Source organism: Dipodomys spectabilis, unplaced genomic scaffold (assembly GCF_019054845.1).
Source record: "Dipodomys spectabilis isolate Male_0828 unplaced genomic scaffold, ASM1905484v1 ptg000034l, whole genome shotgun sequence".
NCBI lineage: Eukaryota > Metazoa > Chordata > Mammalia > Rodentia > Heteromyidae > Dipodomys > Dipodomys spectabilis.
The window spans coordinates 4,416,278-4,443,512 of NW_024870711.1; the positions used below are offsets into that span (position 1 = coordinate 4,416,278).

General features: G+C 42.7%; 1 protein-coding gene across 2 annotated transcripts; it reads right to left on the reverse strand.

Annotated features, from left to right (window-relative positions):
* Positions 1-267: 267 nt before the first annotated feature.
* LOC122105876 (transient receptor potential cation channel subfamily V member 5) lies at positions 268-27,122 on the reverse strand. 2 transcript variants are annotated; one of them, XM_042677134.1, is made up of 15 exons: positions 26,802-27,122; positions 24,740-24,837; positions 24,449-24,571; positions 23,779-23,916; positions 23,377-23,475; positions 23,081-23,253; positions 22,556-22,702; positions 20,287-20,499; positions 9,120-9,206; positions 8,940-9,016; positions 8,509-8,674; positions 8,250-8,316; positions 5,032-5,300; positions 3,170-3,276; positions 268-2,313 (listed from the first exon to the last, which is right to left on the reverse strand). In XM_042677134.1, exons 1-15 carry the CDS (start codon positions 26,909-26,911, stop codon positions 2,016-2,018), a joined length of 2,172 nt encoding a protein of 723 aa, XP_042533068.1. In that variant the 5' UTR covers positions 26,912-27,122; the 3' UTR covers positions 268-2,015. The 2 variants fall into 2 exon arrangements, with proteins under 2 accessions (XP_042533068.1, XP_042533069.1); XM_042677135.1 differs by lacking the exons at positions 24,740-24,837; positions 26,802-27,122 and having other exon boundaries at positions 23,779-23,911; positions 24,449-24,462.
* Positions 27,123-27,235: the final 113 nt, after the last annotated feature.

Sequence of the window (27,235 nt, forward strand, 5' to 3'; positions counted from 1 at the left end):
CAAATTTGAGTTTAGCTTTACCTGGGTGTGGAAGTGTGGGAGAGATGAAAAAAGAATCACGATGACTCATGATGACTCAGCACTCATAATCCATGCCTCCTGTGTGTACCGTGTATGACAGTGCATGTGCGTGGCTGTGCATATGAGTTCATGTGGTCTCTCACTGTTGGGCTCTACGTTTGTGTAGCTCAATGAATCTGTTGAAGGTTGCCTAAATCCTTCTTTGGTTTATCAAACAACCATCTTCATTAAAGTAGTTGTGTTTTTGTTGTTGTTGGCGGTCATAAAAGGAATGCAATAACATAGAGTTGAGGATATGAGGGCTGAGGATAAGAGACTATGCATGGGTTTCTGTAATGGAAGCCCTGGATATTTGGTTCCACATTTTCCCCTTGTACCTATCACAAGTCCCTCATGATTGCTATTCATTTTTCAATTCAGACTAGGGGTAAGTCGAGATGGGAACAAGAATGGTGGTTTCAGGAGACAATACAGGAGCCTTTGACTGTAGAAGGATGTAGAAGGATGATTATCTGTAGATAACTTGAAGGTTAGAGAAGACCTATAGAAGAAAAAGCCCACTCAGACAAGGATAGCATGATTTACCACTTACCCATAAAAACATATCAGGATGCACATACAATGCAAACTTCAGACTCTGAGTCTCAAAAAGCAAGGATAAAGTAACTCACCAACAACCACAACAATAAAACAACCAAATTCAAAATGAGGCAAAGAACTTAAATAGACATTGTTTTTCAACGATATATAAATGCTTCACAAAGAAGTGTATGAAAAGATTTGTAATATCTTTAGTCTTTTGGGAAAGCCATAACAAAGTTTTAGTAAGATACCATTTTACACCCATCAGGAGATAATGTAAAATTGTGAGGCATACTGTGGAAAACAGTATGTTAGCTCCCCCCCAAGTTAAACATAGATGGCCTTATGATCCCAAAATTCTATTTTTAAATATGTACACTTAAAGAATTAGAAGCAGGGACTTCAACAGACATTTTTACATTCAATTTTCCTAATAACATACATTATTTACAATCACCAAGAAGTGGGGAAAACACAAACATCCACTGACTAATGAGTGGATAAACTGTAGTGTGTGTGTGTGTGTGTGTGTGTGTGTGTGTGTGTGTGTGTGTGTGTGTGTGTGTGTGTACAATGAAATACTATTTGGCCTAAGAAAAGATATAAAATTCTGATACCTGCTACCATATCGATGAAACTTTGAGACCATTCTGTTAAGTGAAATAAAGCAGATAATAGAACATGATTCCACTTTTATGTGGTACCCAGAGGAGACCAATTCATAGACAGAAAGTATTGGTAATCATGAGCTGAAGAGAGGGAATGATGGAGAGCTATTGTTTAGTGGGTATAAGTTTCAGTGTTTGATGATGAAAAATATCTGTGGTGATGGTTATACAGCAGTCTGAATGTACTTTTTGTCACTAAATTATACATCTAAAATTGCTTAAAATGGCAAATTTTAGATTATGTGCATTTTGCCACAATAAGAGAAATTTTAAAGAAAGCGAGGAGAAAGAGCTTTTCTTCTTGCAATTTTCCAACTGGGGTTTGGTTGCTAGGCAGAGCGAGTCTTACAGAAGGGAAAAAAAGAGGATAGGACCACAATGTCTACGTCCCACTGGCTTTCCCCACATGTAACCCAATGGAACTAAACAGTCTTTATAGAATACTACTTTCTGGTGCCTACATGGAGCAGAACAGATGATCCTGATATTAATCTAGTCTCCCTACCCTGTGTGTTCAGTTGCCAGCTACCACTTCTCTCCCAACATGTGAGATCTCCAGGAATCCATATAATGTGTGCAACAATGGATGGCCATTGACCTCCCCAGAAATTCTGGTGTGAAGGGTTAGATGGCATCCTTTAGAAACTATTCTGCATACACCCTCCCAGGATTCATTAATGAGCATGGGAGTTGGATGCCTGTATATGCAAACATCTCCCTTTCTACCCTTACCCAGACTCCTCATTAGAAATGATAGATCTCTTCTCCATCCCCCTCACCAAGGTCCAGTCCAATATTCAAGTGTCCCAGGGTGTTTCGACGAAGGATCTCCCAACCCCGATGGCTACTGCTGCTTTGGGATGTAGTTCTGGACAGGGACGGTGTTTGGAAGATCAGAGAGGACCTAGCTAGAGTCTCACTCTCAGCTATAGAGGGCCGTTTCTCAGACAGCTGCTCCTGTCCATCTTCTTTGTCTGGGCATTTGAAGGCTTCCACATAACGAAGCACCCGAAAAGGATTCTGGTCATGGTGGCTCTCGACTCTATTGAGGAGAAAGCAGAAGGCATTCTGTTGAGCTGTGGGAGACAGGCCTTTGGGAGAAGCAGGAGGTGAGCAAGGAGGAAACAGGATTTTAAGAACAGAGGAGAGGACTAGGATTGATCAAGGGAGGAAAAAGAGGTGGAGGAGAGGCTCAGCTAGGAAGCCAAGGAAAGGTGGTGAGCAATTGGTTTGGGAGAGTTGGAGGATGTGTGTGTGTGGCACTGATTAATGGGAATCTGAAAGGGAAAATAGTCACCTAAGGAGTCACAAGTTCAAGAAGATGCAATTCAGGAAACGCCTTTGAGGAGAGAGAGAGAGAGAGCCAGGTCAGGAGTTAAGGGTAGAATATCAAGAAGGAAGTTAGACTCAAGACCAGAGTAAAATGGAAATGAGTAGAAAACACTAAAACGCACTGGGTAACACATGCGCATCTGAGCAAGATCACAACACATAGCCACCATTGCACCGAGACTCTCTTTAACCCCTGGGTTTCAGCTCCATCTCTTTCTACTAGACAGACTCACACAGTCTCCTAATATCACCTGGTGGCTTTTTTTTTTTTTTTGGTCGGTTGTGGGGCTTGAACTCTGGGCCTGGGTATTATCCCTCAGCTCTTCAGCTCAAGGTGAGCACTCTACCACTTGAGCCACAGTGAAACTTCCGGTTTTCTAGTGGTTTATTGGGATGAGTCTCACAGACTTTCTTATCCGGGCTGGCTTTGAACCGTGATCCTCAGAGCTCAGCCTTCTGAGTAGTTAGGATTACAGGCGTGAGCCACTGGTGCCCAGCTTCCCTGGTGGCTCTTGCTCCTGCGATGCACACAACTCCTCAGGTCACACATACACACTGGCACTCACCTTAAGAACCAGCGGTCCCCCAGGCCATAGTCACACCCACAGATCCCTGATCGAGGCCAGAGGAAGCGAGGCATCTTCCTCTCCAGCATCACTGTGGTGGCCACAACCTGGAAGGATACAAGAGTCTCCTAGGGTCTCAGAAAGAAACATGAGGTACAGAGAGACACTGAGCTCACCAAAATAGAGCAGAAATCTGTGCAATGAAGACCCTGGAGACCACCATTTATCCACTCCCAGCCTGTGTCAGGAGGATACTAACCTTTTTTCTTTTATATCACACACACACACACACACACACACACACACACACACACACAGAGGACAGAACCTTTTATGGTTTGAATAAAACATTGACTCTGTGTGAGCATTCCAACTCATGGACTATGAATCATTCTGAACTAATTTCATTTTCTTTTTCCTAAGAAAGGCACAGACCAATGATTTTGATTTGAATAAAATGATTAAATAGAATCTGTATGATCTCAGGGATGAAATGATGCTGTTTCCAGTTCAAGGAGTTCACAGAAAATTAAGCATCCATATCTTAAGATGAAAAAGGATTGATTAATAAATAGCTGCCTACTTGGCAGGGAAGTTTCTAGTAGCATGCTTCTTGTTCTGTCCTTTGCCCAGCCATCATTAACATAGAAATTAAACTTATCAAACATAGCTGTGACACAAGACTGGGAGGGATGCATGGTAGACCCAGTGACAAAGGCAATATAAAATGATCTTACTAAACTGGAATGCGGTTCTTAAGTCAGTAACATGAACTTGTGGTACTACATTTACGTCTAAGGAGCTCAGCTAAGGCTCAGTCATGTGCTAGTTGATCATAAGCTTAGAAAGACCCAAGTATTTGCTTGAAGACTTGACTCTATTTTTAAATGTTATTGATAGTAGTGTTATGCCCGAAGTAAGGGAAGGCATGACCTCTCTTTGTATCTTCCAGCTCCCCATCATCAAAGACCATTCTAGTTTCAAAAGGATCATAGTCTGTTAGCACAAGAACAGGGTGTGCACTGAAGAGGTCAGGAGTCCTTAGTAGTGGAAAGAGCTAGACATTTTAAAATTGGTGGGTCATGTCCTTCTAGTCTCTCTGTCACTGATTCCTGTGTCTCTCAGATTCTTAGCTGCATCGGATTCATTCCAATTGAGGACTTCCAGTCATTCTGTGTTTTCCTCTGGGATTGCTATTCTTTTTCCTCAAGATGGACATTCATGGGTTTGTTAATGCCACTGTCAGCCTCCCATTTTGTTTGATCCAGAAGGTCACTCCTTCACCATTTTCAATTCCTTGGTTAGAGCAGGCTGGGCTGCATAACATCCTGGTTAGTCTGTGGATTCTCCCAGATAAACGAGAAGTAAGCAGACCTCATCTCTACCATCATACCTGCCAGCTCTCCCCAGCCCTCAGCCTCCTCTCAAACTCAAAGTTAGATTCCTTAGTTGCATCTTTTTTTTTTTTACTTTAAAAAAAGTTCTCATTATTTTTTTATAAAGGTGATGTCCAGAGAGTTGTGTCCTTTTTTAATACGCCTTACTTCTCTGTGGCACTTCTGTAACTTTGCAGCTTACTGTGAAGTAGTTTGTTAATGGTGTATTTCTGACTAGTGTTTGTGTCCCAGCTCCTAAACGCATCTCAGCGTATAGCCATCTCTAAAAAAAACTATGGAAACATGAATGAAAAGACCCACTTGTAACTTGTATCTTCCACTGTATGCCATTTCCATGCACATCAGGTTTATATACACCTCACAGAGGGGGACAGTACCACAGGCTTGTTCTATGACTTCCATAGCCCACTTTGATTTTTCTCTCCATTGTTGGCCACATAGCAAGGTTAACCCTAATAATCTCACCTGAGCTCTCCAGAGCTCATCCCTCTCCTGGGCCACTCGCCAGTGAGTGTCACCCATCATGGCGATGAACAGGTTGAGCATGAGCAGGGTGGCGATGATGGCGAAGGCAGCATACGTGATGCTGTACATGAAGGGCAGATCCACACTGTAGTTGGCAGGGGCATCGACAATGGTGAGGAACAGCTCAAAGGTGCTGAACAGTGCTGTGGGGTAGTTAGAGAATTCCCCCAGATTGGCTGGGTCTTCTGTCTGGAAAATGATATAGAACGCTGCTCCACCCAGAAAGAAGATATATGGAAATAAATTGGATTATCACAGTAAGCATAGGCCTGGTTAGAATTAGCTCTACTTCTGATGCATGCATGCATATATATATATATATATATATATATATATATATATATATACACACACACACACACACATACATATCTATGTGTATATACATATATACCTATACCTGTGTATATGTGTATATATATGCTTACACATACAATCACACACATATAAATACAATCATAATACAATCACACACATATAAATATAGTTACTTGTACAGCTGGCTATCTCTAAGGTATCTTATGACTACCCACATTTATTCTGCTGTATAATGATAGTTCTCAAGCATTTACCAAAAAGCATTATTTGTGTATGTGCCTAATAAGTTACCTAACAGGTTCTTACCTTGTAGAAAACTAAATATTTGAAAGATAAGCGGTTAAAAGAATGCATGGAATCTTCAGCAATTTTAAACAACAGAGCACGTGATATGGCTAAAAGAAGAGCCACTTTTTTTTTTTTTTAATCTTGATGGCCTTACGATAAGCACTCATCGCTCTGAGATTCCCTAGGTGAACGTGACCCATCATGGCAAAGTTACTCCTGTTCAGTGTGGAGCCTACTGGGTGGTGGTAGTTGAGTATCCTAGATCTTATAATATGAACCCATTAAGTCAGCTTCTGGGTATACAGAGTCCTGAAACATCAACCAGCAGAATCCAAGAGCAGAAACAGGATCCAGGACTAAGAATTGCTTCCTTATTTTAGAAAAAAAAACAAAACCAAAACACAAGCTCAGTGGCCAATAAGGGTCATTTAGGGGAATCTACGGAAAATGTTCTCTTACTATTACACTATTTTGGGGCGATGTGAGGGAAGAAGGGTGCCAGTACCGAGACTAGAACTCAGGGCATCTAGAACTCAATTAGCCTTTTCACTCAAGGCTGACAATCTACCACTTGAGCCACACAGGTCCATTTCTGGCATTTTGCTGGTAAACTAAAGATAAGAGTTTCTAGGATTTGTTGGTCCAGGCTGGCTTTGAATCTTTTTCTTGGGGCTGGGAAGATGGCTCAGTGGTAGAGTGCTTGCCTTGCATGCATGAGGCCCTGGGTTCAATTCCTCAGCACCACATAAGCAGAAAATAAAGAAGCCGGAAGTGGTGCTATGGCTCAAGTGGTAGAGCGCTAGCCTTGAGCTGAAGAGCTGAGGGACAGTGCCCAGACCCAGAGTTCAGGCCCCACGACCGGATCCAAAAAAAAAAAAAAGAATCTCTTTCTTTCTTTCTTTCTTTCTTTCTTTCTTTCTTTCTTTCTTTCTTTCTTTCTTTCTTTCGTTCGTTCGTTCTTTCTTTCTTTCTATCATAAGGCTTGAACTCAGGCCTTGGCACTGTCCCTGAGCTCCTTTGCTCAAGGCTAGTGCTCTACTACCTTGAACTATAGCTTCACTTCTGGTTTTCTGATGGTTAATTGGTGAGATGAATCTCACAGCTTTCCTGCCCAGACTGGCTTTGAACTGCAATCCTTGGATCTCAGCCTCCCGATTAGTTAGGATTACAGGTATGAGCCACCAGAACTCAGCAGTTGACCTATTTTTTAATATGTAGATGGAGTAGGGAGAAGAGAGAAGAGATACACAAGAGCTGAGAAGAATAGAATAGTCCACTCCACTAGACAGCCTGCCAGCCTTACCTTTATACTTTATGTCTTCTTGTACTTAAAAAAATCTATGGTTATAAAGGAAACACTCCTGAACTGAGAAACTTCTGGAGATAGTGGTAGAGTTCTCTGAAGAGGCTTGGTATTTTAGAGTTAGGGGTATCTTCAAAACTCATCTCTAATTGGGTTAAAGCTCTATGTCTTTTTCAGACTTGGGCCTTTCTTTTCCCAGATGTCAGACCTTCCTTCTCTTCATTCATGATTTCCTCCGCTCTTTCTCCCTGTTTTATTCTTCTGGTGCTGTTCTTTCCCTGGCGTCTGGTATGCTCTACTGTGTGAGTTCCTATGTGTCCCCATTCTCTCAGCCCTTCCTCCCAGCTCTTCCTTTGGTTTGCTCTGCCATGCTTCAGTCTTTCCAACCTGTTCGTCTATACCCCCTTTTAAAATATCTTCACTTTTGGAAGTGGCGCTGTAGCTCAAGTGGTAGTGCGCTCGCCTTGAGCTGAAGAGCTGAGAGACAGCACCCAGGCCCAGAGTTCAAGCCCCACGACCGACCAAAAAAAAATAAATAAATAAATAAAATAAAATATCTTCACTTTTGCCCCAACTTTAAATGACCACATATAAAATGAGAGTACATTTTGTGAATACTTGTACAAGAGAGTTACACATTGCATTGTTTCTGTTTGGCCTTATGGTTTTTGTTGTTGCTGTGTGTTCTGAGGACTGAACTCAGGATACTCTCCCTTAGCATTTTTGCAAAAGGCACTTGAGCCACAGCTCTACTTCTGGCTATTTGCTGGTTAATTGGTATAAGAGTCTCATAGACATTTTTGTCCAGGCTAGTTTTGAACCTCAATTCTCAGATCTCAGCCTCCTGAGTAGCTAGAATTACAAGCATGAACCACTGGTGCCCAGCTTCATGTGTGGAAGTGGGGGTAGGGTGGTTTTTGTGTTTGTTTTTTTAAAGAAAAGACTTTCCATTGTTTCCTGCTAATGTCCCCTTCTCTCTCCAAAGAACTTTTTCCAGCTGTTTTTTTTTTAAGGTCTTGCAGAAAAGTTAGTCAACATAAATGTTCCTGGCCCAGAACCCATGGGTTTATCTTCTAGGCCAACCAGAGTCTTGAACCTATAGATGAAGGTGTGATTTTAGACTCATTTTTCATCTAGAGACAACAGGATGATGAAATGTAGTATAGATGAGAACTGCGATCAGGAGTAAAGGCAAATGTTCTTTCTGAAGTTCCACATCAAATGACCAAGAAAAAGAAATCCTTCTTACCTGAGGCAAATCCTAGAATGACCATAGCCATCAGCCAGCAGAAACGCATTAAGTCTCCAAATATCATCTACCAGAGACAGAAAAGAAAGGAGGCTGGGGAGATTCTTTCTCCATTGTCTCTGAGCCACTACTACTGACAGATCAGGAAGTCTCTATGATTCCACCCACTTGACTCAGAGCAGAAGTTTCTCTTCATACCTGTCCCCATCTTCATCTGCCAAAGTCCTGTGGCTGAGCCAGAAAGAACCAGAGCACTGACCTTCTGGATCATGATGGTGAAGGGACCCAGCATCTGAAATCCTCTAGTGAAGTACATAACACTGCACCAGCCCAGCACCAGGGCCAAGGAGATGGGTACCACTTCCCCATTCACATTAGTGAGCCTCATCACCATGGTCACCAGCACCAGGGAGGCATAAGTAATTCTGTGGAGGGAGCAGGAAGCAGAGAGTGAGATGTGCACTGGAAATATTTTAGGTCCCCTCTAAATTGGTGGTCACTTGAGTGGCACTAGATGTTAAGCTCTGATGTTAGGACTAAACCTAACATCAAAAACATACATATGTAGATAAAAACCCACTTGAAGAGAAATCCTTAGACTGAGGGTCACCTGTCATCTAGATGTCAGATAATGAACTGGACACCTGGAATAACTCTAGTAAGTGAAGGCAGGGCATGGAAGACACTCACATAATGACATGAAATGGACCCCCAAGGACTGTCTGTCCAAAATACCGAGAGGCACCAACTCTGAAAATGTCTGGGATCTGGAAGGAGGGCAGTAAAACAAAAACCTCATCAGTCTCAGGTTTGCTCTAGGGATTTCAGATGAATGGACTTAACCTGGAGCTCCCCTTCCCTGCAACTCACCTCTAAGAGCAGGATAATCACAGCCCCAGTGACGGTCACCAGCTCCCCCACCAGCCGGATATTATCCTGGTAAGTCACATAGGCCTCCTGTGGAGGGAAGTTCAAGACAAGAAGTGCTTTCTGGTGAGAGTCAAACCCTTTGGGACAATTATGTATAGCCGCTAAGGTCTATCCAAGTTGAAGAAGATTCCTCTCATCACCATCATTTCACTATGGTCCTTGCTGTGGCTACCTGTGACCAGGATATGAGCCAACATATCCAAGGTTATATACTAACAATTATAGTGACTATCTTAGCAATAACACATCTTGTATGTGTTGTGGATACTAATTTATGATGTGTGAACTGATCAGGTGAGGTCAAATTTGAAAGCACTAACAACAAAATCAATGCCCCGTGTGATGGTTCACAGACGTGGTCCCAGGATTTGGGAGCCTGGGGTAGGATAATCACAAGTTCAAGATAGCCAGGGCTACAGAGTAACTTTTGGGCCAGCTTGAGACAAGACTTTGTCAATAAGACAAAACAAAACAAAATGCCAAGTGAACAACAGATTATAGGACCTTGGAATTGTTTCATCCAGGGGAGAAAGTCCAGCTTTTCCTAACTCATTGGATCTCACACTGGATAGAAGACACTGTGAGCTGATCTCAGAATTCAGCTTCCACTACACGACAAGAACCTGCCAGCTCCAATGAGATTTGAACCAGTCACAAAAAATATGAATATAACCTGGATCAATACCTGAACCTTACTATAAGGACCATAAATCTGGTTTGGAATTGTCATCTGTAAAATGAAGACTCTAATGCTTACCTCCTAGACTTATTGCAAAACTCATATTAGATGATATATTTGGGTGGACTTTACAAAAAGCCATTCACACATTCCTTGTAGTTTTGTTATGACTGGCAATAATGAATAGAGTAGCAACTAGTCTGTAGATGATCTATGGATTTCAGTTCTCAGAAAAGTGACCCTACCTATCCTAAGCAGAGATGTAGAAGGAATTGTCCTTCTACAAGGGTGGAGTGGGGATGTGGGGTGAAGTGCATGCCCTTCTGTATCTATGTCCTATCTGTTCCTGTAAAAAATGCCTATATTTCTTCTTCAAACTTTATATCTTGGTTGCCTATGTTGGGGAAATGGTGCAGAGGATGATCAGGAGCACTGTGAAGATGAGAGCACCCTTAGAGGCCTGAGAGGGGATGACACTTGTTGTGGGAGAAAAAGAAAATAGAAAAGAGTGAAATCTCAAGTAACAGAGAAGTTGGGGGACAAGGTGGGCTCCCAAACTCTCCAGCTGCAGATGCTTTCTCTGTACCAGCTCCTTTCTGCTTACTCAGCAGATTCCTGCACGTGGAAGTTGTACAAATAACAGGTAAGTTAACAAATCCAGAAGCTGTGAGCTTTGGTCTGTGCTCTTTCTAGGATCTTACTGCCCTGGGCTGTCCCCAGGGGTTGGTTTGTCCCTGATATAGTGTTTTGCTTTGTTCTTTAATTTTAAACCGTTCTTTTAAAAAATTAGAGTAACTTTTATTTATAAAAATATTTATGCTATATCAAAAGATTGGGAAGGGCAGTATAGTCTATGGTATGATGTCCACATTTATATTCCTAGATTGTAAGCGAAGATCCAAATCCGCTGTGCTTCCATGCTAAATTATTTTAAAACAGAAGATTGGGGAAAAAAATCTGAGAAAGGACTCCTCTGTAAAATAGATACTTTACCAAGTTTATTGTCCACTCTTCCCCAGAGTACACTCTAATATAAAATTTGGACACCATTTAAAGTGGATTTTCATGTGGTGAGAAAGAATAAAACTTCCATTTTCCATTGATATTTGCATATTTCTGCTAGACTTAGTTATGCTTTTTGCTTCTATTATTTATTTTCTATCTCATATGAAACAACAAATAATAAATTCACACAAGTGAATGCATACATTTTTGAGAAATATAAATAAAGCATAGCATTTTACTGTAATGTACATTCTAGACTTTGATAGCAATTTTGCTTGATTATTTTTGGACAAACACAAAACATTTATTATTTTGATAACATTGTTTTAAGGTAAAATTAAAATAAATTAGTTTTTATTTTAATTGAAATAGGATTTCTGTCTTCCTCATGTATGCTAAAATATTATTTTCAGAAAGACAAAATAGTGAATCATACTAATGTGAAGTAAACACTTGTCAAGATAAACTGTTCTTTTTTAAAAGCAAAAACAAAATGTGTATAAAAGTTTCCATAAACATAATAATATTGAGGATTTTTAAAAGAAACCAATTGGCTATTGATTTCAGAGGAACTTTAGTTAGACTAAATTTTAGTTAGACTGGTTAAACTAGATACTCTTTGCATAGTTAGGAAAACTAGTGCTTTAACAATGAAAAGGGGCTTTGTTCAGTGATCGATTTTTATTTTTATGTCTCTTAATGTGATAAACTTTGATTAACCACCTGGCACTTTTAGAAATAAATCTTAAACCCAATAATGACATTTTCCCTTTAAGATTTTACAGTTTTTTATTTTCCTTTTGGGGATTGTATTCAAGATTTTCTGTCTAAATTGAAAGGCTAATACACAGCTCTCTAGATTTATGGTCCTTATAGTAAGGTTTGGGTATCGATCAAGGTTATAGTCAGCAAAGTTAATTATCACGGGTGCTGATTCTGAAGTCCTTTGTGTCTAGTATCCAAATTCCCTTTTCTCCTTCAATTCACAAAACTTATGCCTTAAAGCAAATACATGGAGGCTAACACATGGTTTATGTAGCACCTACTTTCCCCTTTTCTACTTCCCCTCTAAGCTTCTGAACTGATCTTTCTAAAATGCAAACATTGCTAGGCTGTTTTTCTGTTTAAATGCTTTTCCTGCTGCTCAGTGCTTTGGGGATTAAAAATGCCGGCAAGATGGCACTGAACGGTGTTTTCTAAATCCTTACAATAGTAGAAGTTCACTAGATAATGTCTAAATTTGATTAACAAATGAAGATAGGAACATGTTATTCTGTCTGCATGGGGGTGATAACTAGAGTAAAGACCCAAGAAGAAATAAACAAAACCTAGCTCTTCCCAGGCAATGAGCATGGGTGAGGAGCAAGGGCAGTTCGGGACATGGTTGTCCTTCGTCAGTTCTGTCATTTGATTTTTAAATCACTAGCATGTATTCACTTACTTAGAAGTTCTCATGGGGAGATAAGAATAAAACCCAGATGACAAATGTGATGTACAAAACCCTCCTCCCTGCTCTGACCAGGGTCTTGTGGCTATAGTCATACTAAGGTATTGGGGTCCTTGGCTGTTGAGTCAGGTCCTTAAATAGAATGTACCCCCCTTTTCTTTAGAATATCTCTGCCACCATCTTCGCCTAGCTCACCTTTCCCTAGGTGTCAAGACTTAGGCCAGGCCAACATTCCTCTACTGTCTTTGTTCCTCTCGTCCCAGCTCAAGTTTTCCTCTTGGGGGCCCCTGGTACCACTCTGTGTTTCTAGCCCTCACCCAAGATGGAAACTCCATGTCTGACCAGGAGTCTTCCTGAGACAAGAGACATCTCACTCCAACTTTTTATCCATAATGTAGAATGTGGTAATGGTACTCAATTAGTAAGAAAGAAAAGAAGGAAGGAAGGATAGAAGAGGGAGATGGTAGGTTTGACTTCAGTTTACCCCAAAGTTTCGGAAGTGAGGTAAAGAAGGACTCAAAAAATGGAGACAGGGAAACTCATCTGGAGACAAAATGAGGAAAAAGATGTTAAGTAATGAGTCTTTTCTCATAGCTCCAGATTCCAAGGTCAAGGCCACTTAAGCATGGCTGACTGATGATGCCCTAAGAAATACTCACCCCCAGACACACCTCTAAAACTAAATGACTGAAACATTTTTATATCACAATGTGGCTTAGAATTTTAGCAATTGTTGATCACCAAATCCCCAACACAGGTTAGCCATTTATCCCTCACTGGAAATTGTCTTAATGAAATTGCTCTCATTCACCAGCTGACTGAGGCCTTTGTTTCAAAGGAAATGCCCAGAGCAGGGCATAGCAGAGCCTCGGGCATTCATGGGTTGAAAGAGCCAGTGTGTGCCACACAGGGAACAGGGCAGTGTGGGCTGCCTCTGATAGGAAGTGGGAGAGCACAAGGTTCAGTTGTCAACTTCACTATAGACCTTCTTTTTTTTTCCTCCCAGCGCACAGACTGGAAAAGGAATGAAGCTAACAGAAAGGGCCCTGCTGGCTCTTGATGAAGAGTTATTCCAAGTCTCCAAACTGGGAAAGGGTTCCTAAATGTTCCTGTCCATCAGAGTTAACTGACAAGTCTTTGCCCAACAAATTGGGCCAATTTGCTGTCTGTTTTTCTAATAAAAACAAAAGCTCTGTGGATGTTTCTGATATGTATCCCAAGGTGAGAACACCTAGGTCATAAAGACCCAAGAAAAACAAAATCATGTTATTTGGAGGAAAGTAGATGCAATTGTAGATCATACTGAGCAAGACAAGAGAAGCTCAAACAATCAAATATCATGTATTTTCACTATATTTTCACTCTATGTGGAGGGCAGACTGAAAAGACATACATATTCATAGATAGGAACATGCATATACATAACATATACATAACAATGTATGTGGATAAACACAGAACAGTAATCTACCTAAGAGACTACATGGGAAGAGATGAAAAGGGAAAGGGAAAAAGAAAAATAGAGGGTGAATAATTTTTAAATACTTGTTAAAAGAGAATAAGCCTGGCTGAAACAGATTGTTTGCAACTATGAAAATAGAACAAGAAAACCAGTTGAAATTGTTTTGGGAAAGGGGAAAGAGGAAAAGGAAGGAAAGGAGAGTGATAGATAACATGAGACTGATTGGAATATATTATAAACATGTGTGCAAACACAACAATGAAATCTCCTTCTGTATCACTAATGCAAACATTAAAAATGCTAAAAATTATTATGGCTATTTGAGTAGATTCAAATATATAAAGCTTTTATGATTTAAATTTTAATACTATCTCAGGTTTATGTTACATCCCAGTCTACATTTTCTCAGAAAAAGACTGTCAGGAAATTTTCACTGTCTTTAGAAAAATCATTAACAGTGTCAACTCCTTTGTGAATTGTCATTTGAAAAGTTATAGCTCCTCCTTTTTAATTTTCCTTTCTGTATTTTATTTGTTTGTTTTACATAGTCCGGTCTGGCCTGTAACTCACAATCTTCCCCCATCCTCCCAAGTATTCAAGTTACCTCTATGTTTTTATAAATTATATTTTTATTATCTTTAAGAAGTTGTATAAAGACGTTATCATTAAACAAATCAGTTTATGAGTACAATGCATCTTGATCCATATCATCCCTTTCATTATTGTTCCCCCTCCCTGTGAACCCAACCCCTCCCTTCATTTTCTCTTCTTTCATAGTATATGCATTGAATGACTGCATTCACCTTGTTTCCTCTTCTCTATTCTTTTAACGAGATGATGTCCCATCCTTTTGCCTGACTTTCTGAATTTTAAGGAGAAGTCACAGCTAAATGATTAAATGGTTAACTGCCAAATAACCTTTCTTTAAATTTGCAGAACCAGAAAATCTTCTGATCTTCAGATTATAATATGTAACATCCTGTTTATTCTTCAGCTCCATGTATCAACTGCCCCAACATGTGAGAATTTCCACAAGGTTTACCTTGCAGAAATGTATCTTTTTAAATAATGACAAGAGCTAGCCCCAGGAGGTCAAAATCCTTGATGATGTTCTAGCCTAATATCAAAGAAGGAACCACATGCTCTGAATTATGAAGACGCCATCCAGGACACAGTGTTCCTCCTCAGTGCCTTATGTACCTCATGTACTTCATGTACCTGTGTTTCCCAAGATGGAACTTGGAAGATGATAGATGAGACCCTTATCTTCTCTGGATACTGGCCCCTGAATAAAACTGAAATATATTTTGGGGGATGGGCAATGCGGGGGGGAAGCACAGAACTGGAAGGAGGAGACAGGTAAGCAAATGTAGTCATTATTTCAAAGATGAACTATATAACTTGAGGGTAGGAACAGGATGGGGAAATGGGGGAGAAATAAAGAAAAGATGACATTGACAAAGAAACACTATACTCATAACCTTATTTATGGAATTGTAACCTCTTTGTGCATCTACAGAACAAGGAGAAGGAGGAGGAAGAGGAGGAGTAATAGGAGGAGGAAGAGGAGGAGCAGGTAGAGGAGGAGGAGGAGGAGGAGGAAACATAAATGACAAGTAATGACAAACTGACTTCCTTTCTACCAACTCACCTCTCTTGAGTATTAGATTTCAAATGGCAAGCAACTGGACCTGGGCCTAGTTACAATTTCCCATAACATAAAAAAAATACTGTTGATTAACAAAACTGGAGGATTAACAGTAGCTCATTAGCTGGAATGGGAAGCATTCTATATCTGCTCTCATTCCCATTTATCTCAGGGCCCTAACAGATTAAATTAGATATGGCTACATAAAAGTGGGGCCTGACTAGCTCATACCTTGGAGATATAACTTTCTAATGCAATGGATCCCCAAAGAGAAAAGATGAAGATTCACTTTGAAGGGTGAAATGGTCTATGTTGATACTTACAGGTCAAGCTTCTAAGATGAAGGATACTTGTACCCTAACCTTCTAGAACTATCCTTCTAGCCAAATGTCTTTGTTAAAAAGTGCTTAGTCTCCTTGATCTCAGATATACCATTGTTTCAATGGGGACGATTTTATATACTAACCTATCTACAAAGATGAAGTGATACAATGTTTTGCCATCCAAAGTATGGTTGACAAAAATCACAACACGCAGCATCTTGGGTCGTCCTACCTCAGCCTTACTGCCAGAATGGTCAGTTTCACAAGTTCTCAAAAGTGCTGATCAAGGCAAATGAACAAGACATAAGGGGAGGGCCCAGTGGGCTCCCTTTGCTTTTATTTGCTGTGCTTGTTCTATAGAGAGTTGATCAGGGCCCCATAACACACTAGCGTAGAGCTGAAGATCAGTTGAGTAGTTCAGAATTGATAAGGAATCATGATGTGCAGACAGATCCACCCCACTGTGGCAGGCAGAAGGGGATTTATAGTCAATAGGAAACTCCTTGCCATCCTACCACTATCCTGGCCTTCACCCTCCACATCCAGTCCATTACACAGGAGTGCTGATGTTTGCTTTGATAAGTTTCCTGAGGCTGGCTCCTTCCCTCCTTTTACCTATGACATCCCTGTGCCAGTGGTCCATTATCTCTTGCTTGTTGAATTACAATAGCTTCCCTGATCCACTCAAATCAGTTCTGCATCCTGAAAGCAAAGTCTTTTTTATATATTCTTTGCTTATCTCTTGTTAATAATTTTTACATTTTTTTTTTTGGTCGGTCATGGGGCTTGAACTCTGGGCCTGGGCGCTGTCCCTCAGCTCGTCAGCTCAAGGCTAGTGCTCTACCACTTGAGCTACAGCACCACTTCCGGTTTTCTGGTGGTTTATTGGAGATAGGAGTCTCACGGTCTCTCCTGCCCGGGCTGGCTTTGAACCTCAATCCTCAGATCTCAGCCTCCTGAGTAGCTAGGATTACAGGCGTGACCCACCAGCACCTGGCTGTTAATAATCTGTAAATAGCTTAAAATGCACCATATATCAAGAAATAATCTAAGTTCAGGAGAAATTATATATTAATTCCTATTTCCTAATCAGCAAGTTCTTTGAAAACTAATATCCATGATGAAATATAGTCTTCTTCTTCTTCTTTTTAAATCTGATCGAGTCTTTCCCCTGTTCAAAGTGCTTCTGAGCTTCCCATTACTGTAGGGATAAAGAGTAAAATATTTTATATGGTCTTCTGTGCCCTGTATATGATTCAGTAAGAGTATGTCTGGAAAACCTCACCTGGTAGTAACCAGCCCAGTTTCCCACGTTCTAGTATCTCTCCTTTGATTTCCTAGACTTTGAGGATGATTTTCCTAGCTCTGAACCTTTGTGTAAGTCTCTGCCTATAACCCTCTTTTGATCTACAGTTCACCACGATTTCAATTCAGAGACCTGGATTGTTCAAAAGGCTTCTCTGGCCTCCTGGGGAACCAGGCCTCAATAATACCCTCTCTCAGAACCCTGCTCTTCTTTTCTTACCATGGAAAAAAAACAATGTTAACGATAAGCTGTTTTTAATGAGATGTCTATGCATATGCTCATTTGATCAATATAAATCAGATGTCTGTAATAGGCAGAACACTATATTGTATTTTGCATAAGCCATGGCTGTTCAATTTCTAACACTGGGAAAATTGTTCAGCAGTATTTGTTTAATGAATGAATTAGTGCAACAGTTCTAGGGGAGGAAGTCATGAAAGAGAGCTTGAAGGATTATTTCCTAAGAGACATAGGAGTTTGTACTGAAGGGTAAAAATCAATGCCCTTATAACTGAACAGTGTACAGGAGTCTAAGTGACCTGAGTAATGGAAGTTAGATTTGATAACCAGAGTTGAATAAATCTCAAAGACAGAATCGCTAGTTCTCAGCTCTAGCTGAATATACTAGAAAGAACACCTTAAAAACACCAAGACTTCTACTTCAGATATTCTGATTTATTAAAGTTTCAGCATAGGGGCTGTTTCTTTCTCTCTCTCTCTCTCTCTCTCTCTCTCTCTCTCTCTCTCTCTCTCTCTCTCTCTCTCTCCCTCTCTCTCTCTCTTTCCTTCCTCCCTCTTTCCCTTTCTTCTTCTTTTTCTCCCTCTCTTCCTCATTTTTTTCTTTTTTTCCCTTGTCTTTACCAGCTTTCCAGATTTCTAACCTGCTATCATTGTTAAAAACACAGATCTAGCAGGATTTGTTTGGGGAGGATTTGCTTGAGGTCAAACAACCATTTAATTTCAAAATCAGGATTAAAATCTAAGCCTCCTGACTCCCAGACTTTGAACTTCCCAGTCACCTGGGAATAGAACTAAAGGTAGAGTACAGGCTGATCTCAACTAGAGCAAGCAGAAATTGAAGGGGAGAGGAAATCAATTCCAATTAATAGGTTTCTTGGGAAAACTTGGAAGAAGCATATCTTTTATGTCTGAACAAAGAAGCATCTTAGAGTCATTAAGTCATTCCCAGAACTAGATAAAGATTAACTAACTGAATGCTTCCATATGTTAGCTTTTGTGTAGTTTACATTGCCTCAAATAAATATAGATGTTTGTTTTCCTCAATTTCAAATGTTCTGGTATGCTACAGCTAGGCTGCTCTCATAAAATCCAAGAAGTTAAGCTAGAAGGGATCTTCATGGTCCTGGAGCCTTGTGATTTCTGCAGTTCATAAAATATCCACCTAAGAAATCTTAGAGTGACCAAGAGTCCTAGACTTCTAGACTTATTTATATAATTAGCTATTAGAGTATTCATTCATTCAAGAAAAGACTCCACAAACTAACTGGTGGACAAATGCATTCATCAATGTATCATATTTGTTCACTTTTATATTTCTAAGACTTTCAAATAACAAACATTTATCTACAAACTTGGTACTGTGGGAAAGCAAAATGGTGCAAATCACAGTGATAAGTTTGGGAACCCTCATTCCAATCCAAACTGACTGACTTCTAAGGAACACATACATGCCATGAACTTGGGGCCAAATTCAGGGATTAATGCCAAAGAATAAGAACTTTTCCTTGGTGTTCTCTGCTAGCTAAGCCCTTTACTTCTGCATTCTTAACTCTCTTACTCATTGTTATCCACCATGAACAGGTCACTTAAAAGTCAATAGTCTTCTCTTTGGGTCAATGTAATTTTGACCTAAGCAAAAAACCCAAACCAGAAGAAATGCCAAGGAAGAAGAAAGAATAGGAAGGAAAAAAAGAATGGATGGAGATACTTAGATATAATTATACTTATCCCCATCCTAAGGCATGTAGAAGGGACCTTTAGATTATCTGGACTAAAGGAACATGCTTGCATATAATTCTTTATGCCACCAAAACAAAGAGATAATACACAGGAGATAGTGGTAATTAACTGTCTCTCCCAACTGTTAGGATAGAACAGTATCTATACTCTAAACATATTAAAAAGACCACTTAACTCTGAGAGGAAGGGTTGGAAATAATGCTTCTGAGGAAACAGGGAGAAATATGGTGGGGAGAGAATGTTATTACTTAGCTTGGGGTTCTTTGCTCTGCTGTTTCTCTGTATTTCATACTATCTCCAGTCTAATATACCTCAGGGTATTTGCTTCTTGACTGCAGGAAGTTAATCTTTTCTTTCTGCCCAAACGGTCCCTTTTCCTAGCCTATTATGAGTTATTCCTATATTCCACATACGGAAAAAAAATCTTCACTCACTCCTCCTTGCTTGCAAAATTTTTCCTCGTGTTTTTCTTTCTTCCCATTATGCCTGCCTCATGTTGGTGGACTACTTTTAATCCACCAAAACAAAATTTTTACAAGTCCATAAACTAAGCTCACAACCATCCCTATACTGGTTGAATACATATTTGTGTGTGTGTGTGTTCAAAAGTACTCATTAGAGTGTAGATTCTATGACAATCAAAGGGTTTGCTGTTCCTAGCAGCAGAGTTTTACATCTACTACACACCTCTCACTGGCCTTCTTTCTCACTCCAGTTATCTAAAGGACACCATAGAATGGCAGATTCACAGCAGCAAGAAGAGCTCTGAGATGATTTACTCCCACCTACCACCCACTCTGGCACCTTATTGCACAAGCTTCAACAAGTGCTCACACAGCTGAGCCATTATTGGGTATGCACTTTTACCGACAGTACACACACAGGAAAAGGCAGCCCAGAGTGTTGTCTGTCTTTCCCTAACAGACCAGACAGAGATGGACACAGAACACTGTTTTTCTCTTTAGAACAAGCTTTTGAACATCCTACTACACAGAACTGGTCTTCTTTGGAAATTATAAGAAATTCACATAGGTAGAGTGTTATAAATAGCAAGAACTCTTTTTCAAAAAAAATTTTTTTTGTGAGAAAATCCACAGCTATCTGAACACATATTCTCTTACTCATTCGACTCCACCTCTGGGCCCCACAACTTCTGGAGTCAGGGAGACCTTTTCTGGATAGGGTAGGTCGAGTCTCCAGCACAACCACCCCATACTACTATTATAATCTCCCTTTGTCCCTTTGGAGAAGAATCACCTGTAGGAGCTTCTGTTCCAGGATGGTGTTATCGCGAGAACTTGTGCGGTTGCCATCCCGGAACTTGAGGGGGCGGTAGACGCAGCACGCCGTGAAGCAGATCATGTAGAGGATGTACAAGGCGCCCAGCGCACAGAAGTAGGGCCGCCCATATTTCTTCCACTTGAGGCTCACCAGCTCCTTCACTGGGGTCTGCTCTAGGATTTGGCGAGCCTGCAGTGGGGCGATGGACATATTAAGGAGTATTGGTGTTCCTCAGTGTGTCTATTCAGTTAGTCACTCCTTTCTTGGACAGACATCTAGTCAGACATCTATGCTAGCCTCTGTGTTAGTATCACAGAGAAGCTATTTCAGAACACAACACAGGGTACATCCATCATGAAGGTCGTAACAGATGAAGTAGTACAGAGTTAGGAAAGACCAGTCCATGATATCATGCAGTCAGCAGACTAGGAAGGTATCAGAGGTCACTGCCCATTTGTAGTTCAGGTGTGGTTGGGAATATGAGAGAAATTATTGGGCATGGAGGATATAAGTTACAATGGGAAATGAAAGCCAGATCATTGTGTACCATAGATGCCAATGTAGGGAGTTGAATTCTTTTTTTTTTTTTTCTGAATTTGATGGAAAGCCATTGGGAAATCCAAGTGGAAACATAGTCCATATTGCTCTAAAATGACTGTTAGGTGAGAGAAAATCAGCACAGCAAGTAATATAATACAGCAATGAGCTGAGCAGGTGGGCCGGGGCTCTGGCATAAGTAGACACAGCTAGAGGTTAAGGTATATATGAAAGAGGATGATAGATGGGATGAGGCATCTAGAAATTAGAAAAAAGACAGATGTAAAGCAAAGCTGAAGAGATTAACTATTAGCAGAAATAAATAGCTTTCCTAATGAAGCTCAATAAGCAATTTCTAGACACTCTTGATAGTTCCGGACAGGAAGCTGAGGTAGTCCCAGCCAAAGAGACTCATTTTGCCTTAAAATAGAAGTCTGGCTACTCTGCTGAAACTAAGGATGGAGATAGCAAGGGAAAGCAAGAGGGGGCCAGGCAGGCAGTGGTATGGAAGAGAAAAATAGCTGACACCAGATATGTGGAACTCACACAAGAATATTGAGGATTACCTGAGGGCAATGACCAAGGAAATTTGCTCACAAAATCTGCAGAAGAAGGGTGCTTAACACCTAAGAAAATCTGTCCAAAGCTCATCTGTTTCCAGATTATCTCTAAAGAGGCACACACAAACTAGCTGGTCAGCTTCTCTTGTCACCAGGATTAACAATTCTCCATGCTTCCTGGATCTGTAAGCTTTCTTAGGAAGCTGTCATGTAGATAAGCAGCAAAAACTATTATTTCACTAGTAGCTTGGACAATTCTGAAATCCAGAAGCATTTTCTGACCCTTTTTCCTTCCTTCCTTCCTCCCTTCCCTTCCCTCTTTCCTTTCTTTCTTTCTCTTCCTTCTTCCCTCCTTCTTTTCTTTTTTCTTTTTTCCTCTCATTTTTCTGTCTTCTTTTATTTTTTAATTTTTATGTTTGAGAGAGAGGCTAGGCAACCAAGTCTAGCCTCAAACTTACAACCCTCTTGCTTCAGCCTCCTGAGGGCTGAGATTACAGGCCAACACCACCACATTCAGCTAGTACTTTCTTTCTTTTTTTCCCTATAGTTCTTAACAAAATTTCCTCTCCCTCCTGTTATACAGGCCAGCACTGTATGAATGGTCTATTTCTTGTTTCCTTTCTGTAAAGCTCTCTTTCTTTCTCATCTTCCCAGTGACTCCCTACTAAAGATCCAGTGGGACTAGTTCTTCAATAACTTTTTTTTTGCTATATCTAAGCCAATGTGATCCCCCCCCCCTTCACTGTGCTTACCCTGTATGTAGTAATGGATCCCTGTTGTGGTACAGTTATACTAAAATTATTAAGGACAGTGACCAGAAACTAGGAAGTGGACTGTGTTTTATTCACTTATGTATTCATAATTTCTTGTGTAGTATCTGGGACACAGCAATATGCTGAAGAGGGAAGGAAGAAGGGTTGGATAGAGGGAGGGAGAAGAGCAGGGCTAGGCAAAGGGAAAAAGGAGAGTGGTCCCGTAGATGGGTGTTGGGTAGTCTTTCTCCCCACAGACCTCAAGAGACCATTCTTTTGTCTTCCTATTACAAGACAGAAATTGTCTGACCCCAAAGGTCTTAGCATAGGTACAAGGTCTGTGTCGAATACCAAGTCTCTTGGATGAATGCCCTTGACCCTCGTTGACTTCAATACCTCACGCTTCTTGGAGGAGACCACGAGCTCCAGAAAGGACAACTCTTCTCTCCAAGAGTCGATCTCTGTGAGGTCATAGAGGGTGGAGGTCACAGGCCCATACGTCCACTGGATGTGCTTCCGCTTCTGCATCAGGTGCTGGAACATCTACAGCAAGTGGGATGGTCAGGACTCACAGGTACACGCCTCGCCCCAGTCCAGGAGGACCAGGGAGAGAAGGTGGTAGTCCTAATGACCACCTCTTGGAGGGCAGAGGAACCTAGGTTTGTCCCTCCTCATGACTCTCTCTAGAGCCTGGAGAGAGGGGAGGAGCAAGAAAGAGGGCCACGGTTCTACATTGGGCATTGCAGACAGCTTCGGCACAGGCTGTAGACTGCGTAAGCTGCCAACACTTCAGTGAGATACATTGGGCAAAGAAAGAAACAGGGACAAGGGACAAGAGAAGAGACAACTCCCAATCTGGGCTGGGAATGGCACCAAGGTGTCAAGGAGGAGTGTTTGCCTCTGCTTCCTCCAACTCCTCACCACAGTGTTGCCCTCCACTCCGGCCAGCTTGAAGGGGGTGAGGCCCTGGTGGTTGGGCACCAGCTCCAAGGACTGCAGGTGGTCCCCTCCATCATAAGACAGCAGCAGGTTGTACATCTGGCAGGCAAAGGTTTTGTTGGGCTGCAGGATGAGGATGTGAAGCACTGTGTTTCCTGGGGGAAGAGAGGGGCAGACTGTGGCCTCAGGCCCAAAGTCCTACTCTTTCCCGAAGTCAGCGGTGCTCTCCCCCATACACTCCTGCAGCATCCCACACCCCACCTAATCCCCACTCTTACCCAGGGAGTCCTGGGCCCGAATGTCAGCTCCATGCTCAATGAGCAGCCGAACGATCTCCTCACTGCCCACACAGGCAGCAAAGGACAGCGGGTGCTCTCCTGGGAACACAGAGGCCGCTGGGTCAGGGATGGCAGATCCCAGGACAAGAAGGACATTCTGCCTGGGTGACTTCCTCCCCTTCCCCTATCTCAGCTGAGAGGAGCCAGAGGAAGGGACAGTGTGGAGGTCCTGAGGAGGAGGGGCCTCTGGCCTTAAGTCCTAGAGGGACTGCCCCTCCCAGTGTCCCAACAGACAGAGCTCTCTTCTGGCACAGCTCTCTCTTGCCTTGCCTGCCTTTGCCCCTGCCCAGCTCTCTGCAGCTCTTCACCTCCCCTTCCTGCCAGCGAGGCCCTGGCTCTCACCATAGTAGATGAGGTTGTGGGGGCTGAGGTGGAAGGCAAAGCCTGTAGCTCTGGCAGAGACACTGGCCCCTCGGGCAAGCAGGGCGCGCACCAGGTTCACGTTCTGGTTCATGACAGCGATGTGCAGTGCAGTCTGACCTGGCCCAGAGAGAGCCATGAGTCACAGGTCTGTTATTTCCCCACTTCCTTAGGTACACAATACCCCCAGAACCCTGCAGAGCTCCCTGGCAGCTCCTCACAGAAACAATGGTAATAGGTTCCACCAAGTAGCCAGAGATTGAGGGTTCTTAGTCCTTCTGACTGACCAGCCCACACCCTCACACCTTGTGAGAGCTCACAGAGCCACTTAGCATAACTAAGTACTTGGTAGAACTTAGTATGCAGTATAACTAAGTACCCTGTGACACTAGGCCAGAAAGAGATACAGAAAGATGCCCTCAAGGATGTGAAAGGATCTCCCGAAAGTGTGAACGTGCTAATGGAATTCAAGGATGCTAAAAAGCCAACACCAAGACTCTTAACATTTGTCCCAACGCATAGAAAACAAACTGTTCTTCCTGACCTTCCATCTCTTTCCCCTAGCTCGTGCATCACAGGTCCCGTTGCAGATGACGCCTCACCCTCCCATCCCTGTTTTTGCCTTGAAAAGCGAACAGTACAGTCCCCTCACCTACAAATGGTTCACACACGATAGGCTCTGTGACGAGATCGGGTGCCACCTCCATCAGCGCCATGGCGGCCTCCAGGTTGTCGTAGAGGGCAGCTACATGCAACGCCGTCTCCCCCAAGGCTCCTACAACAGGACACAACCCAGATCCTAAGCACTCACTTCAGATGCTCACAGAAGAGGCTCCTCGCTCCAGGAGCATCTCTGAGGCCCTATTTGGCAAAGACCTTCAAGTCCTGGGCTGGGGGACAGAACCTTCCATCCATACTTCTATCCATTAAACTCTGATCTTACCTCTTTGTTGAAAATCACACTTTGGGTCTAGTAGAAGCCTCTTAAGGGTACACATGTCATGTTCCTTGGCTGCTCGAAGCAGTGGGGCCTCCCAAATCCTGGGGGAGGATACATCGTCGGGTGAGGACAGCCACAGGGAAGCCATGAACAGAAGGGAAGGGGACATTCTGTAAGACAGACAGGACTCTGCCAAGGGTGGAGTAACCCACTGGCTTTGTTATGTGGAGTCGTCTGCTTTACTCAAGGAACTCAGGAAAGACTGGAGCACGAGCTTGTTTCAGAAGGCAGACCCCATACTAATTCCTCCCAAGTCGGGCAGGTCCATGTACAACCTCTGGCTGTCTTTGGTTCCTAGAAGGGGCAGTTCCAGAGGAAGGGTGGCCTGGGGTTTAGAAGCGGTAGCCGAGTTATCTCTATGGAGATGTCCTTAGGTCTAGCTCACTTCATCTAAGAGGAGTAAATGCATCAGGAACCTGGGAGGTGGAACCTGGGGAGGAGGGGTTGCTTCTGGATGATTCTCTTAAGCTTCTTTAATAAACCTACTCTCTGCAGCCAATGGGAGTCTGGAGACCTGATAGCAAAGGAGGACCAGGCTAAGCTGGGCGACCTCACAAGATCTATAGAGTTCACAACCTACTCAAGTCCTGGCCACTTCTGTGGGCTGTTGAGACACATGCTCCTGTGGGGAGTGCAGTTTGGGATGAGCATTTCTCCTGCACTTTACCCTTAGATGTCAGGCCCCAAGCACCTCACACAGCACTGAGCTTGGAGGGGTTGAGACCATTACCTTGTAGGGCTTCTAGGGGTTAATCTTTGTTTCTGCCTCTGTCTGGATCGAGATAAAGCTGGAGCTTGCTATGTTAGACACTGTAGTATTGGTTCCAAAGGCAAACACAGGACCTAGCAGGTTGAAGGCCATAGGAGAGAGCGGAGGAGATAGACTTGATTCCCCAAAAGTCCTCGCTGTCCCCATTCTTCGCTTTCAATGGCCACAGGCGCCAAGGTGGAAAGTTTTCCAGTCGGAACAGCAGTTTGTTTTTAAAGCATGTCATGCTCCCAGGAGAGACTTGCACAATGAGGGGTCAATCCCTCCCCTATCTCCCTTGGGCGTTCAGTCCTGGTGAGCTATGTGTCCCTGACCAGCCTGGAGTGGCCAGGACTGGAATCCAGAGCTCTGTCCTAAGGTCACGGTAGAAAGCCACTGTCTCCCACTCCCGCTCCTTAGCTGCACTGCCTTTCTGCAAAGGGTAGGAACAGACGCCAGCTCTCTCAGAGACCACCCCAGTCCCACTCTCCTGGAAGAGGTAGGCAGGTGAAAGGTCCTACCACAGGGTGTGGGCTGGAGGTTGGTGATGAGCAGAGTTCTTTTCACCATTATTGGGATGTTCAAGACAGAGATAGCAGCCCACAGAACCAAGTCCAAGGCCCTTCAGAGTCACAGAGAGGCCCACATCTGATGTGGCTTTCTGCTTACTCCATCCCTATTTGAGGAGAAGGCTAATCCACAAACACTCACCTGAAGGCTAATCCCTGCCTCCTGTTCTCAAGCTGTTCTTCCTGGATCCCATTTAGCCATTGAATGATTGACCTAGAGACACACCAGCTTCCCTGACCCAAAGGCCACGGAGAGCAGACACAGACTTGTTCCCATGTTCATGGGACTTAGTGTGTCCCATATATAGTACTTAATAAATGGCAGAATTGAACTCGGCCCTCTTCCATGTCACTTCCAGATCGAACCCCTTCCCCAGCAAGCCACAATCAAGTGACCTGGCTCTTTCCTCTGATTTCTTTCGGTCCCTTCGCTGTCCACCTTCACAGCACTTTGTAGGTTCAGCTGTCACTCTGCCCCGCCCTGCCCCTGACTTTTCCTCCCATACACAAACTCTCTCTAGAGGCCCTATGCTACATCTTCACTAAGTAAGGTCTGGCTAGGGTATCATAATGATGGGGAAGGGGGTGGAGGAGTATATTTAAGAGCACTGAGTTCTAGGGTACTCTGTCAGGGATTCAGTCTCCATCAGAAATCAGTGCTTGGGTCCCAGTACCCTCCAAAACTTACCTCTTCTGTTGTAACATGTAGAGATTGTCCAAGTTCTGTTCCCAGTCTTGTTCCCCAATCAACCAGCTAAGAAGTTTCTGGAGCTGAATCCAAGGCCTTTTGGCCCCCATGCCTTCTTGTGAGCACTGGCAGATGATGGGAATCTGATCAAAGGAGCAGCTCTCCAATGGCAACAGCTGAGAGGAGGCAGGGTCCACCTGGGGTAAAGACCCAACCGAGGATCTCTCTCGTGTCACTTGTGTGTGCTGAGTGTGGTTGTGGGTGTGAGTGTGCACACATGTGCTGAAGGACTAGCCTCCCAGCTGGGGAGAGCAGAGAAGGGGTGGAGCCCTTCACAGAGCTGAGCCTGGGGGCACAGAGCCCAAGAGGAGGAAACTTCTGGGTTCTTGGCAAGGGGCTGGGCCACTGAGACCTGAGAGGCTGGGGGTGGGGCT